This window comes from Bos javanicus, chromosome 5, assembly GCF_032452875.1.
Source record: "Bos javanicus breed banteng chromosome 5, ARS-OSU_banteng_1.0, whole genome shotgun sequence".
NCBI lineage: Eukaryota > Metazoa > Chordata > Mammalia > Artiodactyla > Bovidae > Bos > Bos javanicus.
The window spans coordinates 43,240,771-43,254,132 of record NC_083872.1 but is presented as its reverse complement, the minus strand read 5'-3'; the positions used below and the strand labels follow the sequence as shown (position 1 = coordinate 43,254,132).

The window sequence follows — 13,362 nt, the reverse complement described above, 5'->3', positions numbered from 1 at the left end:
AAGTCTTTTCAATTCCACCTACAAATAAATCCCAATCCTTCACTCCTCTCCATCTCTACCCCCACCCCCTAACTCAGGGCCACCATCATATTTCTCATCAGGCTAATCCAATAGCTGCTCCAACACTTCATCCCAAGTTCTATCCCCAACCGCTCTCCACCAGCAGAGACTCTGATCTTTTAAATTCACAAATCAGATCACATCAAAGCTCTGCCTGAAACAGCTTCTGCCCTTCTCCTGGAAGCCAGAGAGGACTCCTGCCTCAGCGTCAGCTGCTCCATTCCATCCTCCACCTGTCACGTCCTTTGCCAGGGAGGCCCTGTCCCTACTTTTTCAGATACCTCAGTTGTCTTTGATTGCTCTGCTCCACTCATTCACTATTATCTCACCATAAGCTCTTCATGGCACTTAATGCTTTTGATTCTTTACAAAATAAGCAAACTTTGTTTTTAAGAAGTGGTGTTAGGTTTATTAGAAATTGAGCAGAGAGCAGAGCTCTCATATTGCCCCCTCCCCCACTTCCCTCAACAACTTCCCTTATTACTAACATCTTGCATTCGTGTGGCATACTTGTTACTAATTAACTCAACATTGCTATGTTATCATTAACTGAAGTCTAGAACGTAGATTAGGGCTCACTCACTCTTGATGCTGTACGTTCCATGGGTTTTGACAAATCCATAATGTCATGTATGCATTACTGTAAAAGTATCGCACAGAAAAGTTTCATTACCCTAAAAGTCTGAACTACTCATCTCTCCCCCACAACTTCTGACAACCACTGATCTTTTTACTGTCTCTATAGTTTTGCCTCTGCCAGAATGTCATATACTAGGAATCATAGAATATGACACTATTTAATTTTTTAAAACAGTAACTTAATTATTGTCTCTGTCTTCTTCTGGAGAATAGGCACCATGAGCACAGGGACCTTATCTGTTTTGTTTCTTCCTTTGCCCAAAGGTCCAACAGGCTCACAGTGAACCCACTGCAGGAATTTCTGGATTAAATGAATTGATGAATCTACCTACCAGCCCTGAAGGGAGCAATCGCCTACACACTTTTGAAACATTTCATTCTCGGTTTCTTCCAGCAACATTGGAGCAGACTTAGATTTTTGGATTTTACATGGATGCTTTGCAGCTTTTGGGAAAAGAAGGGTCAGTTGTTCCCTGGCTCCAGGTAGTTTAATGTGTGGTGACTACAGGTTCTATTGCTACTGGAGACCAATATGTAGGGTGGGAATTTATCCAATCATGTTGGATACATGGGGATCCACTCTGAGCTATAGATATAGAATTTGGAGCATATCTAACAAGTTAATAGCAACCTCTGCTCTGACTCCCTCAGCCTTCTAGTGCTCACGAGCTGCTAAGGAATCTGCTTTCCCACTTTCTTCCTTTCATCCTTGCCTTTGCTCTTCTGGATCTTAAGTATTTACTTGCTGTACAAGGCGGCTTCCCAGACGGCACAGTGGTAAAGAATCTGCTTGCCAGTGCAGGAGATGCAGGTTCGATCCCAGGATAGGGAAGATGCTGGAGAAGGAAATGGCAACCCACTCCAGTATTCTTGCCTTAAAAATCCCATGGACAGAGGAACCTGATGGGCGACAGTCCGAAATGAAGTGAAATGAAGTGAGTCACTCAGTTGTGTCCAACTCTTTGTGACCCCAAGGACTATACAGTCCACAGAATTCTCCAGGCCAGAATACTGGAGTGGGTAGCCTTTCCCTTCTCCAGAGGATCTTCCCAACCCAGGAATCGAACCCAGGTCTCCTGCATTGCAGGTAGATTCTTTACCAGCTGAAACACAAGGGAAGCCCAGAATACTGGAGTGGGTAGCCTATCCCTTCTCAAGGGGTTCTTCCTGACCCAGGAATTTAACTGAGGTCTCCTACATTGCAGGTGGATTCTTTACCAACTGATCTATCAGGGCTACAGTCCATGGGGTCACAAAGAGTCAGACATGATACAATTTCCACTTGAATCTCTCTGTATCCCTTTCTATTTTCCTCTTCCTTCCAATGTTCCAAGCAGAAAAACACTGTAATTGTGACTTATAAGATAGAGGACAACACTTGAGATTCCCTCTATTACAAAAAGAAAAAAAGAACCACATATTTTAAAACTCAATTAACCATAACAAGAACCATATCATATACTACCTAAAAAATGTCCAGAGGTGTCTGTCAAAATTTCCATAAAACCTCCAAATTTCATTAAATTTTTTTACCCATAACCTCCACTATTTAGCTATAAAAATCTGCATTCTTACTCTTAAATTATTCTTTTGTTGATCATGTCACAATTTTTAGAAGTTTTCTTTCTGACTGCCTGACCCATAGAAGATGCCGCTGAATTCATGATGATGGGAACTCTAGGGTGACTGGAAACTTGCTACTTTCTAAAGCTTAGATTCTAGGAAATATGCCAATCTTTAGCCTATTTAAGGCCTTAATGTTTTATATCCTTGAAGTTGAGACCCACTCAGCCTCTATCTTTCCAAACTGAGCCTTAATCTTTCTAATATAAACCCCTTCCCAGGACAAGGAGCACAAATAAACAAAACCCATTAAGACACTCAGCAACACTGTTGACTGCCGCAAGCATAATTGGAGTGATGTCTTTTGCAGGGGGCATTTAAAAACTAAGGAGGGAATGCTTTTAGAAATGTGCAAAATTAAGAATAATGTAGCACATAGGAAAAAATATATTAAAACCCATTTATAAACTTCAAATATTTTAAGTTATATCACAGAATTTTCAAAAGAACAGAATATTTTATCATTATGTCAGAAAGGTAACTGTTAATTCATTCAACACCAAGAAGCACTGCCTGTTTTAGTGTGTTTAAGTTTATTTGGAGTTCTATTTTAAAAATTTTGAAATATACTCTTAAAGGCTTCATATCTATAACTTGTCATTTACAGAGCTATTTGCAGTGTATGCTTTTATACTTTACATTATTCTTTCATCTAAGAATTAGTTGATTATGGATTGTTTAGCCTTGTAGCCTATAATCATCTCCTTTTCATGACTGGAATTTCATCAAGTGCTTTCAAGGTGCATTAAAAATAAGAAAACCTTAATTTTTCTCATTAAGAAGTAAATTTACCCCTAAGACATATTTCTTTAAAAATTTTTCCCAAGTTGCATAAAGATGATATAAAAGAAGAAATAAAGCAAGCCCAAAGTGCACCCATGAGATTTAAATGACTTTGAGGGTTTCAGTGACCTCGGCAAATCAGTTTCTGAAACTTCATTCTCAGGGTTGATCAAGTTACTAAAAGCCTCAGTGCAATTATAGCCTTATTCTGCAGGTCAGAATCCATAATTCCATAGGTTTTCCTTTAGCTCTCATTCTGCTGTTAGATGTGAAATATTTGCAACCTAGCAGGATCAGAGCCTTGCTTCTATTCCCAGTCTTTCCAACATTCTTTTTAATGGCAGTGTATCCAGTAATATCAAATGGTGGGCTCAGTAAAAGATGAAATATATAAAGAAACAAACTTACCATCAAACACGTTACTATAATAACAAAGATGCTGAGAAAAATGACAACAGCATAAAATCCTTCTTTGCTCCAGATTTTGTCCGCTTCATGCTGCCCTTGTAAAACGTTTTTCTTTGAAAGCAAAACAGAAAGTCCGACGTTAAATGAGAGCTTGAGGAGACTGGCGTTCTTATCAGACACTAAACATATTTTTAGCTTGATTCCATCCAGTGTAGTAGAACACACCTACATCCCCCGCTGCCAGAGCTGCTTCTCAAACTGATCTGAGACATCAGATTGCTGTTCTCATACATTAAGACTATTTTATCTCCTGTATAGGAGCAAGCATGCCCAGCATGGCATACTGGGCCCCAGCCTTTGTTAATGTCCCTCGCGCTCTCTCTCAGAAACTACCTGGTTCGTAGGTGAGAGAGTTCTGCTCTTTTCTGTGTTGAGGAAATTGTTTCTGAAGCTTTCCTTACTCTGTTTTCAGACTCCTCCCACAACACCAACACCCTGATTTATGTGCTGTAATACTGCTCTCAACTTTTAAACAAAAGTGAAACAGGTGCAGTCTCATGATGCATTAATAAACAGAGCAACAATGTCGAGATCATTTCCTTCCTTTTTTTATGAAATCTTTTTTTAAAAATCCAGTCTATTTTGTCAAAATCTGATGAATGTACCACTTTAGCCATATAAATTGTTAGGACTTTATATTTTACTGAAATCAACAGGGAGCATCAAAATATCTAAAATTATTTGGTAGGTAATAAAAGGAAAATAGTTTTATTTGTTTGTTTGTTTATTAACTTAGCTTACTATTTGAGGGGTGAAAGGTTAGAGAAATAGCATGAATAAAATGTCAATGAGTGATTTAGTTTAATTTTACCTATTCTTTTAAAAAATGCATCTACTAATATCACATCTTATAATGCAATGGAGTTTTATAATTTATATAAATTATAATTTTATATAAGTTTTATAATTCAGTGAAATTTACAGATTTAGGTTAAAGAAAATTTAGCTGGAAACCAAATGGTCCACAAAAAGGAAAAACATATAAAGCTAAATCAAGTTGAATGCTCCCACTCATCTAAAATTACATTTTGTTGAAGTCTGATTTTTCTTCCCTTTAGTTGGACTGTCTCCAGTGATTAAGAAAGCCCTAAACAATAGGATAGTGAATGATTAAAAACCACAAAGAGAGGGGCTCTGGAGAATGAGAGGTCATCTTGAGCATTCCAGAGGCAGATGAATTCCCAACTGAATGCAACCACTGTGATGACTTCAGCCTATACTATGTGGAAAAGAAGAGCCACCCAGCTGATCCTAGTCAACCTATAGAATCCTGAGAAAGAAATAGTAATTGTCTCAAAAAAAAAAAGTCTTCAGCAAAACCTGTTCTTGTAGGTGTCTGAATTTTGAAATCATTGTTAATTATTTTTCAAGACTTAAAAAATGCATTCCACATTTGTAAATTAGAGAAAAAGAAATATTTGCCTTTTGAAAAATATTTTATGAAAAACTTCTGTCCTGAAACTCAAGTGAGTCTTGGTGGCAAGTTGAACAAAACAGAACAGAAAGGATCTTTGAGTTCAGTTGTGGTGATAACTATGTGAGGAAGACTTCTATTGCTTGAAGTAGCTTAATTTCCCTTTCTTTTGCTTGTAAAATATACTTAAATTCAATGTAATACCTTGCCTTCTTTAAGACAGAGACAAATTTATAGATGCAAGAAATGATTAATGCATGTTTTTAAAATACATGAGTGGTAAGTTGATGGAGAATCTGAAAATGCTTATTTGTCAGATAAGTAGAAACTCATATGTCCTCCTAAAAAGGAAATCTTGGGTTCAAGTGACAACTTGTCTTAGCCAGACCATATTTTATTCCAATGTCTTTGTAAACATAGCTAGAAACAAATAGAAAAGAAAACTCTTGTAGAAATCAAGTATAAATATGGAAATAAGCTTTTTTTTGGCAACTAAATAGCATCTATTGCTTGCTATAAAAGCAAAGCACTTAAGCCTTCAAGTAGGCAGCATAAACTTGTCAAATTTAAGTGTGAGGATTTGAGCTTTAGTTCGTATAAAATTTGGATTAAAAAGGAGTGGTTAGGTGGGTGGAGAGAGATTTTGTGTTCCTAACCTGATTTGGTTCATTTTTTTCCTGCTATAGTTCAACACCTCCTGGAACATCAACATGTTCTTTTCTGCTTAAGACAAATCAATTATGATTTCTCTTTTAACCAAAGCAGTAATGATGGAGGAATGAACTTCCCACCTCCCATCCCCCTACCCCTAGTTAGAAAGACACATGTTTTGAACTCCTAGAACTTAGTCACTGCACTTTCTTGGTAAACAGATTTCCTTTGAGTCATGCTGGTCCTACTGAGCACTACTATATTTGTACAGAGATCTAAAAACCTTGATAAGGGCAGGGTAGTAAATGCAAAAGTTTGTAGTTAAGATCCCACAAATCATAAGATTGTAATTCACAAAATCTCCAGTCTAACCTTTGTATAAGGTTACTGTGATGCCTTTTACATTTTGACAGGGGACTGAGGGTTCAGTGATTCAAAGGCTCCATGGCCAGGTCACACCAACATACTGTATTATCTTCACGTCTTATTTCACAACCATATCACTTTCCCTTTAACTCTGTGGCAGTGGAAGAAACTGCTGGGTTTTGTTTGGTTTGATTATTTAAAAAGTGGGCGGTTTCCTATACTGACAGCAATGACTTCTCTACATCCTGTTTAATAATTTGATGCATTATAATTTCCTTTTTTTTTTAAAAAAAAAAACCAATTCTGACCCCAAATACTGGGAAATATCTCCATTGCTAGGAGAGATAATACAGAGACTTTAAAAGCTATATCTTTTTAAAAAGGTGAAGCATACAGAGTAAGAATAAAATGGAAATGTTACAAATTAGCTGGTTAATTAATTGACTTAGGCAGATTAATGAGATGTATCATATAATACTTCATCACTTCCTGGCAAACAGATGGGGAAACAATGGAAACAGTGGCAGACTTTATTTTCTTGGGCTCCAAAATCACTGCAGATGGTGACTGCAGCCATGAAATTAAAAGATGCTTGCTCCTTGGAAGAAAAGTTATGACCAATCTAGACAGCGTATTAAAAAGCAGAGACATTACTTTGCCAACAAAGGTCCATCTAGTCAAAGCTATGGTTTTTCCAGTAGTAATGTATGGATGTGAGAGTTGGACCATAAAGAAAGCTGAGCGCTGAAGACTTGATGCTTTTGAATTGTGGTGTTGGAGAAGACTCTTGAGATTACCTTGGACTGCAAGGAGATCCAACCAGTCAATCCTAAAGGAAATCAGTCCTGAATATTCATTGGAAGGACTGATGCTAAAGCTGAAGCTGAATATTTTGGCCATCTGATGTGAAGAACTGACTCATTAGAAAAGACCCCAATTGGGAAAGATTGAAGACAGGAGGAGAAGGGTATGACAGAGGATGAGATGGTTGGATGACATCACCAACTCGATGGACATGAGTTTGAACAAGCTCTGGGAGTTGGTGATGGACAGGGAAGCCTAGCATGCTGCAGTCCATGGGGTCACAAAGAGTCAGACATGACTGAGCGACTGAACTGAACTGATCATATAACAATATGGTTTTGTTAGATAAATGCCAAACTTCCACCATATCATGCACAAGGTAAACAATTTGGTATGCATGATCTGACCCATGTTAACACTGATTGTATTCCTTCTTGTCACTGTATGGCTAGGACTATATAACTGTTTAGACAACTGGCTAATGTTTAAAGGAACAATCACCAAACTCATGAATTAGGTTTTGTATTTATTTGGTATGATTTTTTCTCTTTGTAAACATTCCAAGAAGGTATCAGTCATTACCTTGACTTTTTATTTAAAGAAGGTAACATCCTCCTTTGAAATATAAGACATGTGAAACTAGGGTAATTTGCAATTGAATAACAACAAAATCTTAAATCATTTTTTTCACTATCAATGCAGAATGTACTGCTTCAATAGACAGTTAATTAATTTATAAACACATTTAAAAATAGAAACTAAAATAATGAATTTAATTTTATTTCCCTGAATTTAATTTTATTTAACTTATTGGGAAAGAGTAAGTCTGGTTTTCAATCTTTATGAACATCTTTAAACAATACTTGAGGTCCTACAATGTTATAAGTATCATATGAAAATATATAAAAGAAAAATGTCTTTGTCACTCAAGAAACTTAAATTCGAAATAAACACAGATGAATAAGTGAGAGGAATTCTATTTGATATTTGTCTATGTTTCCCAAGGGTCATTTCTGATTTAAATAAAATCAAACAAATAAATAAATGGCAACAACAAAAAAACACATCCTTCCCTGGAAGTAATTAATAAAAGTGTAAAAATGGATGCTTCAAGACAGCATTCATCATGTTCTGTAATCAATGCAAAGGATGAAAACCCCAAATACCAGTATTCCTTTTTTTTGTTCTGGTAGTAACCACGTTACCATAACAGGGCTATAATTTGGGGATTAGAAACGTGAAAGAATGGGTTGAGGCTTAAGCTGTTTATTACACTTGAACCACAACGATGAATAAAGAAGTGGGAAAATTCGCAGAATACCTATCAGCTTAAAGAACTATCAACAAATGCTCTTGCAGAGCCTCTTGGACTGTTTGTGTCTGAAGCTCCCAGCAAGGGCCTGTGAACACTGAAGATGGCTCTCTCCTGGCTGCAGTTAGAGCTTCTGGTCAGACGGTATCATTGGGCCCATTCTAGAAGTGCCAGAAGAAAAGGCTGCAACAATCCCCCAGTCCTTGATGAAATGTTCCTTATATCCAATTAAAACACATCCTAGTCTCCTGTAATATAAAAATTCCCATATTCTAGATTTCCTAGATTGTTAGACTCCCACAATTCTTTCAGACAATATCATATTTTGATCATCAAATACACTTTCATTATTCAAATGCAGTACAGGCTTGAGGTCTACTAACAGTTGACAGTTCTGTGACAGGCATTCAGGCTAGACTGCTTGCCTTCACCAGCCTGAGGTGTGTTGCACCTCAAATATTTGACTTTAACTAATTTTTGGTATGGTGAGCTTCCCTTGGTTCGGAAATCTAGATGACTCGCTAAGCTGCCATATTCCTAAAGCCTTCAGAATGTCATTTAAATGCAGAATAAAGCACCAAAAAGAAACACACTTATTCACTGAAAGCTTATGGGTGTGTGTGTGTGTGGGCGCGCGCGAGTGCTCAGTCGTGTCTGACTCTTTGCAACCCCATGGACTGTAGCCCGCCAGACTCCTCTGTCCACAGGATTCTCCAGGCAAGAACACTGGAGCAGGATGCCATGTCCTACTCTAGGGGATCTTTCCAACCCAGGATGGGTAGTGGTATAAATTAATCTAATGGTCTTTTTTAAATTTTAGAGATGAGTTGTTCAGAGCAAAATGTGTACAAGTCAGTCTGTGAGCGGCCTGGACTACGGGCATGGAGTTTGGTTTGATGTATAAAAGGGAGCCTCTTCAGGGTCACGTGCGAGGGCTGGGGAGGGGTCTGGGTGTTTGAGCTCATGTTGATTCCTTCTCCTGGTCTCTCTGAAGTATGAAGTGTCTTCTTCTTTCTAAAAACCCCCACAGCACAGTATGGTTATGTTTTTGTAGCCCTGTATTCTCCTTATCTGCTTGTCTCTTGTCAACCCGTTATGAATAGAACTCACCAAAAGCAAAAATCATATTTTATTTGTGTGTTTGTTTGCTTATGCATTTATTTTTCTGACTTTGGACACCACCTAGCCCAGTTCTTGGCTATTTTTACATCCACTGTACGCCAGGCCCTGAATGAAGGCACTGGATACACACAGAAGATGAAATGGCACATGCTCTCAAGGAACAACAGTGTAGAGATGGCCCTGCAGGCCAACAGGGGATACGTCTTGGTACTAAACGCAATGAGAACACAAAGCCAGCAGCTGTGCCTGTGGAGGCACAAGGGAAGGCTTCACCATACAGTAGACTGATCTTGAAACATGAAATATGTGTAGATGTATCAACATGCACACAAGCCCATGGAGAGAAGAAATGGTGTGCGGTGTCCTGGTGCCTATTAAGTTTGGATTTGCTGAAGCGTAAACCAAAGAGAGTGTTGTTCAACAATAATAAAGCTCTGTACACAAAGAACCATATATCACAGTAAGAAATTCAGACTTGATCCCGCAGGATTTAGGAAGCCGACAGAGAATCAGGACATTAGGAGGGCATGGCCGGATTTGCTTTTAGGATGATTAGTCTGGTGGCAAGAAAGAAAAGACTGTGTGTGTGTGTGTGTGTGTGTGTATGTGTTGGGGTTGGTGGTGGAGAGAGCAGGGAAGAAAACAACACTAAATGCAGGGAGACCAGCTGGAGGTTGTTGTTACAGTCATGGTTCAGTGATGAAATACATTTTCATTCTGCATTCAAATTATATTTGTTCAGTATCTACTGTGTGATGACTTCCATGTACTTTCTTACATTTTAAAATTTTACTCTTATTTCAAGTTTATAAGATGAGGACTATACCCAATTTTTTCTTTTCTGTTCTCTTTTGTTTCCTTTTCCTTTCTTCCTCCTCCCTCCTTTTTTTCTTTCTTTTTTCTTTCTCTATACTCATGTAGGATATGAAGAATCTGAGTCTCAGAGAGGCTGATGCTAGGTAAAGACAGACTGAATTTCACAGAGACTAAATTACCCAAGGTCACACACACACATTTTAAATGCTGGCTTTGGGATTCAAACTCAATCTTGTAACAAAGCTTTTTATACCACACCTGACATTTGGTATAATGAGAGGGGGTATGCTTCACTGCCAAGGGAGATAGACTAGGAATAAGATGTCTAGATGCTAAATACTGCTTAATACTTCACTTGCTTTGTCATCTTGATGAAATCACTTAATTTCTATGGGCCTTACTCTCTGTATCTTTGAAATGTCCACATGTGTTCTCTCAAGGTCTAATTCTATGATTCTGTGAATTTAATCATGTTTATTTTGGATGATGTTTATTCTAGCAAGTTAGTTAAGAGTGGGACACAGCAAGGTGAAATAGAAATGAGACTGGGTTTATTTAGGAATGAAAATGGTGGAGGTGGTAGGGGAAATCTGAAAAGTGCCAAATTTAGAAAACACTGTAAAGGAAATATTCATAGTTCAAAAGACTGGGTTTCTCACCAATTGAAAAACCACATTTCATATTAATTTCAAGGTAGGCTTCCCTGATAGTTGGTAAAAAATCCGCCTGCAATGCAGGAGACCCCGGTTCAATTCCTGGGTTTGGAAGATCCACTGGAGAAGGGATAGGCCACCCACTCCAGTATTCCTGGGCTTCCCTTGTGACTCAGCTGGTAAAGAATCTGCCTGCAATGCGGGCGACCTGAAGGGAAAGGCTGCCCACTCCAGTATTCCAGCCTAGAGAATTCCATGGACTATACAGTCCATGGGGTTGCAAAGAGTTGGACACGACTGAATGACTTTCACTTCACTTTCACATACATGTGGGCTTCCCTGGTAGTTCAGTAGTTAAGAATCTGACTGCCAGTGTAAGGCACAAAGGTTTGACCCCTGGTCTGAGAAGATCCGTATACTTTGGGGCAACTAAGCCTGTGCACGGCAACTACTGAGCCTGCGCTCTAGAGCCCATAAGCCACAGCTGCTGAAGCCCATGTACGTAGAGCCTGTGTTCCCCAAAAAGAGAAGCCACCGCAATGACAGGTCCAGGCATTGCAACTAGAGAAAGCCCATATCCAGTAACAAAGACCCAGCACAGCCTAAAATAAATAAATTTATTTTATTTAGAATTCCAAGGGGTCGCAAAGAGTCAGACACAACTGAGTGACTTTCACTTAATAGTGGGGAAAATTGACCATTTGATGGCAAAAACAATGAGAAGCAAAACTGTCGAGGAGGAAAGATATCACGGTGTTTTTTGGAACAGCTCAGTAATAAGCAATCAATTGACAAATATATCTAAATGACTTTTCTTCTGGACATTTTGTTGAATAAGTCAAAATAAATTATAAGGCCATAAAGACTGGAGAAGAAAGTGTCAAAAAGTGAAACTTTGATATGAAAATGAACTTCCTTAAGGAATAAAAATACACAGAGCGAAGAGAATTTTGACCCTCAGGGAGATTTTTATATTATCAGTTAACACACAATCAACAGCTTTCATCTCAAAGTCTCCTAGAATTGGGTTGTGTCACACTAACTGTGCAAATTTTAAATGAAATATTCCACGCAACAACCTACCTCAGGGGAGACGTCTGTAATTCCAAACTGGGATAAACTCTGATGCAAAACATTGATATTGAGTGAACGCAGCACTTCTTCAGATGGCAGAGCATCAGAAAATCCTGCTTTCCGATTTATGGGAGACACAAATAGTTCAACACTGTTCTTCTTTTCCTAGTAAAAGCAGATTATTTGTATATGTTAGTAGACATGTGAAGCAAATTTGGAAAATATTTTTTGCTTTTCCTCTAGAAATATTAAAGAAAACCAGAACCTTAGAGTCCTAAATGGTATCTTGGAGATCACTTTTATTAAGTATTCTCTTGTACACTTAAAATTACCAGCCCAAAGTCCCAAATCTTCAAATGGCCTTCTTTCAATGAGTTAACATGTCTAGTTTTCTAATTTTATATTTCACTAGATGCTGGTTTATTTTCTATTCGATACTATAATTTTTGAGATACATTGTTCAGATGTTTCCTGAGAAATTGTTTAAAGAAGTATTTTAAAATTGAATGAACTAAGCAAAATCTGATTTAACAGTACAATTATTTGACATCATCACCCCATCTTATAACTTGCATTAATGTGAAGACTGAACTAACTAAGGAAGGTGATGCTGTCTTTGAACTTACTTCCCTGATCCTGTTTTTCACCTTAAATATGTCACACTCTAAAGATCTATTGTTCGGTAGAAATGCATGTGTTATGCAATGATATCATGTTACTTTCCTATTAGTCTGACCTCATTTGCTGAGGCAGGGTGAGAGGACTTCTTACCATAAATGGCTGATGTGCCACACACCCATAAAAAACAAACGCTACACAAAATGATGCTGTCACTGATAGATTCTCTTTCACAACTTACACAAAACACTTACAAAGAAAATTGTGGTTAGCTTTTCTTTTCAGTACACAGGGTTTTATCTTGCTAGAAAACTTTCTTTTTTTTAAAGAATATTTTCTTTGAATGCAATTTATCAGATGTTCAGTCAGGTATAAAATGGAGGACAGCTAGCAATCCAGGAAAAAATGTTTCTGTGTTTGCAGAAACAACAGAAAACAACTGGATATCACATAATGCTGATGTGAAAGATGTGGATAATAATTCAAATAGTTTATGATCTAATAGCAACGACAGTAGGGAGAGACCCTTGTTTTGTACTTGTCATGTTCCCCTGTGCCTTAAAGCTGTTACCTCCAGGACAGAGGTATTATGGTCATTTCATGTTGTAAATGAAAGAACCTAAGGAACCTGCCTTAGGTCATAGAGCTGGGACATGGCCAAACTGGAAATGAAATAGAATTCTGGGTCTATCTCCACAGCACTTGCTCTTAATCACTATACTGTGCTTCCTCAGGTGCCATCATAACTCAGTTCAGTTCAGTCGACCCCATGAATCGCAGCACTCCAGACCTCCCTGTCCATCACCAACTCCCAGAGATCACTCAGACTCACGTCCATCGAGTCAGTGATGCCATCCAGCCATCTCATCCTCTGTCGTCCCCTTCTCCTCCTGCCCCCAATCCCTCCCAGCATCAGTGTATTTTCCAATGAGTCAACTCTTCATATGAGGTGGCCAAAG

The 13,362-nt window shown here is 38.2% G+C and overlaps 1 protein-coding gene across 4 annotated transcripts in view; it reads right to left on the bottom strand.

Moving 5' to 3' along the window:
* PTPRR (protein tyrosine phosphatase receptor type R) overlaps positions 1-13,362 on the bottom strand; it is a 273,598-nt gene that overhangs the window by 109,095 nt on the left and 151,141 nt on the right. For 3 of the 4 annotated variants that reach the window (XM_061416475.1, XM_061416476.1, XM_061416477.1), the window contains 2 exons: positions 11,795-11,950; positions 3,514-3,624 (listed from right to left, as the gene is read on the bottom strand). In XM_061416475.1, coding sequence (XP_061272459.1) covers positions 3,514-3,624; positions 11,795-11,950 — 267 coding nt within the window. Of the gene's footprint in view, positions 1-3,513; positions 3,625-3,906; positions 3,964-11,794; positions 11,951-13,362 lie in introns of those variants that run through there. The other variant, XM_061416478.1, reaches the window with a different exon arrangement.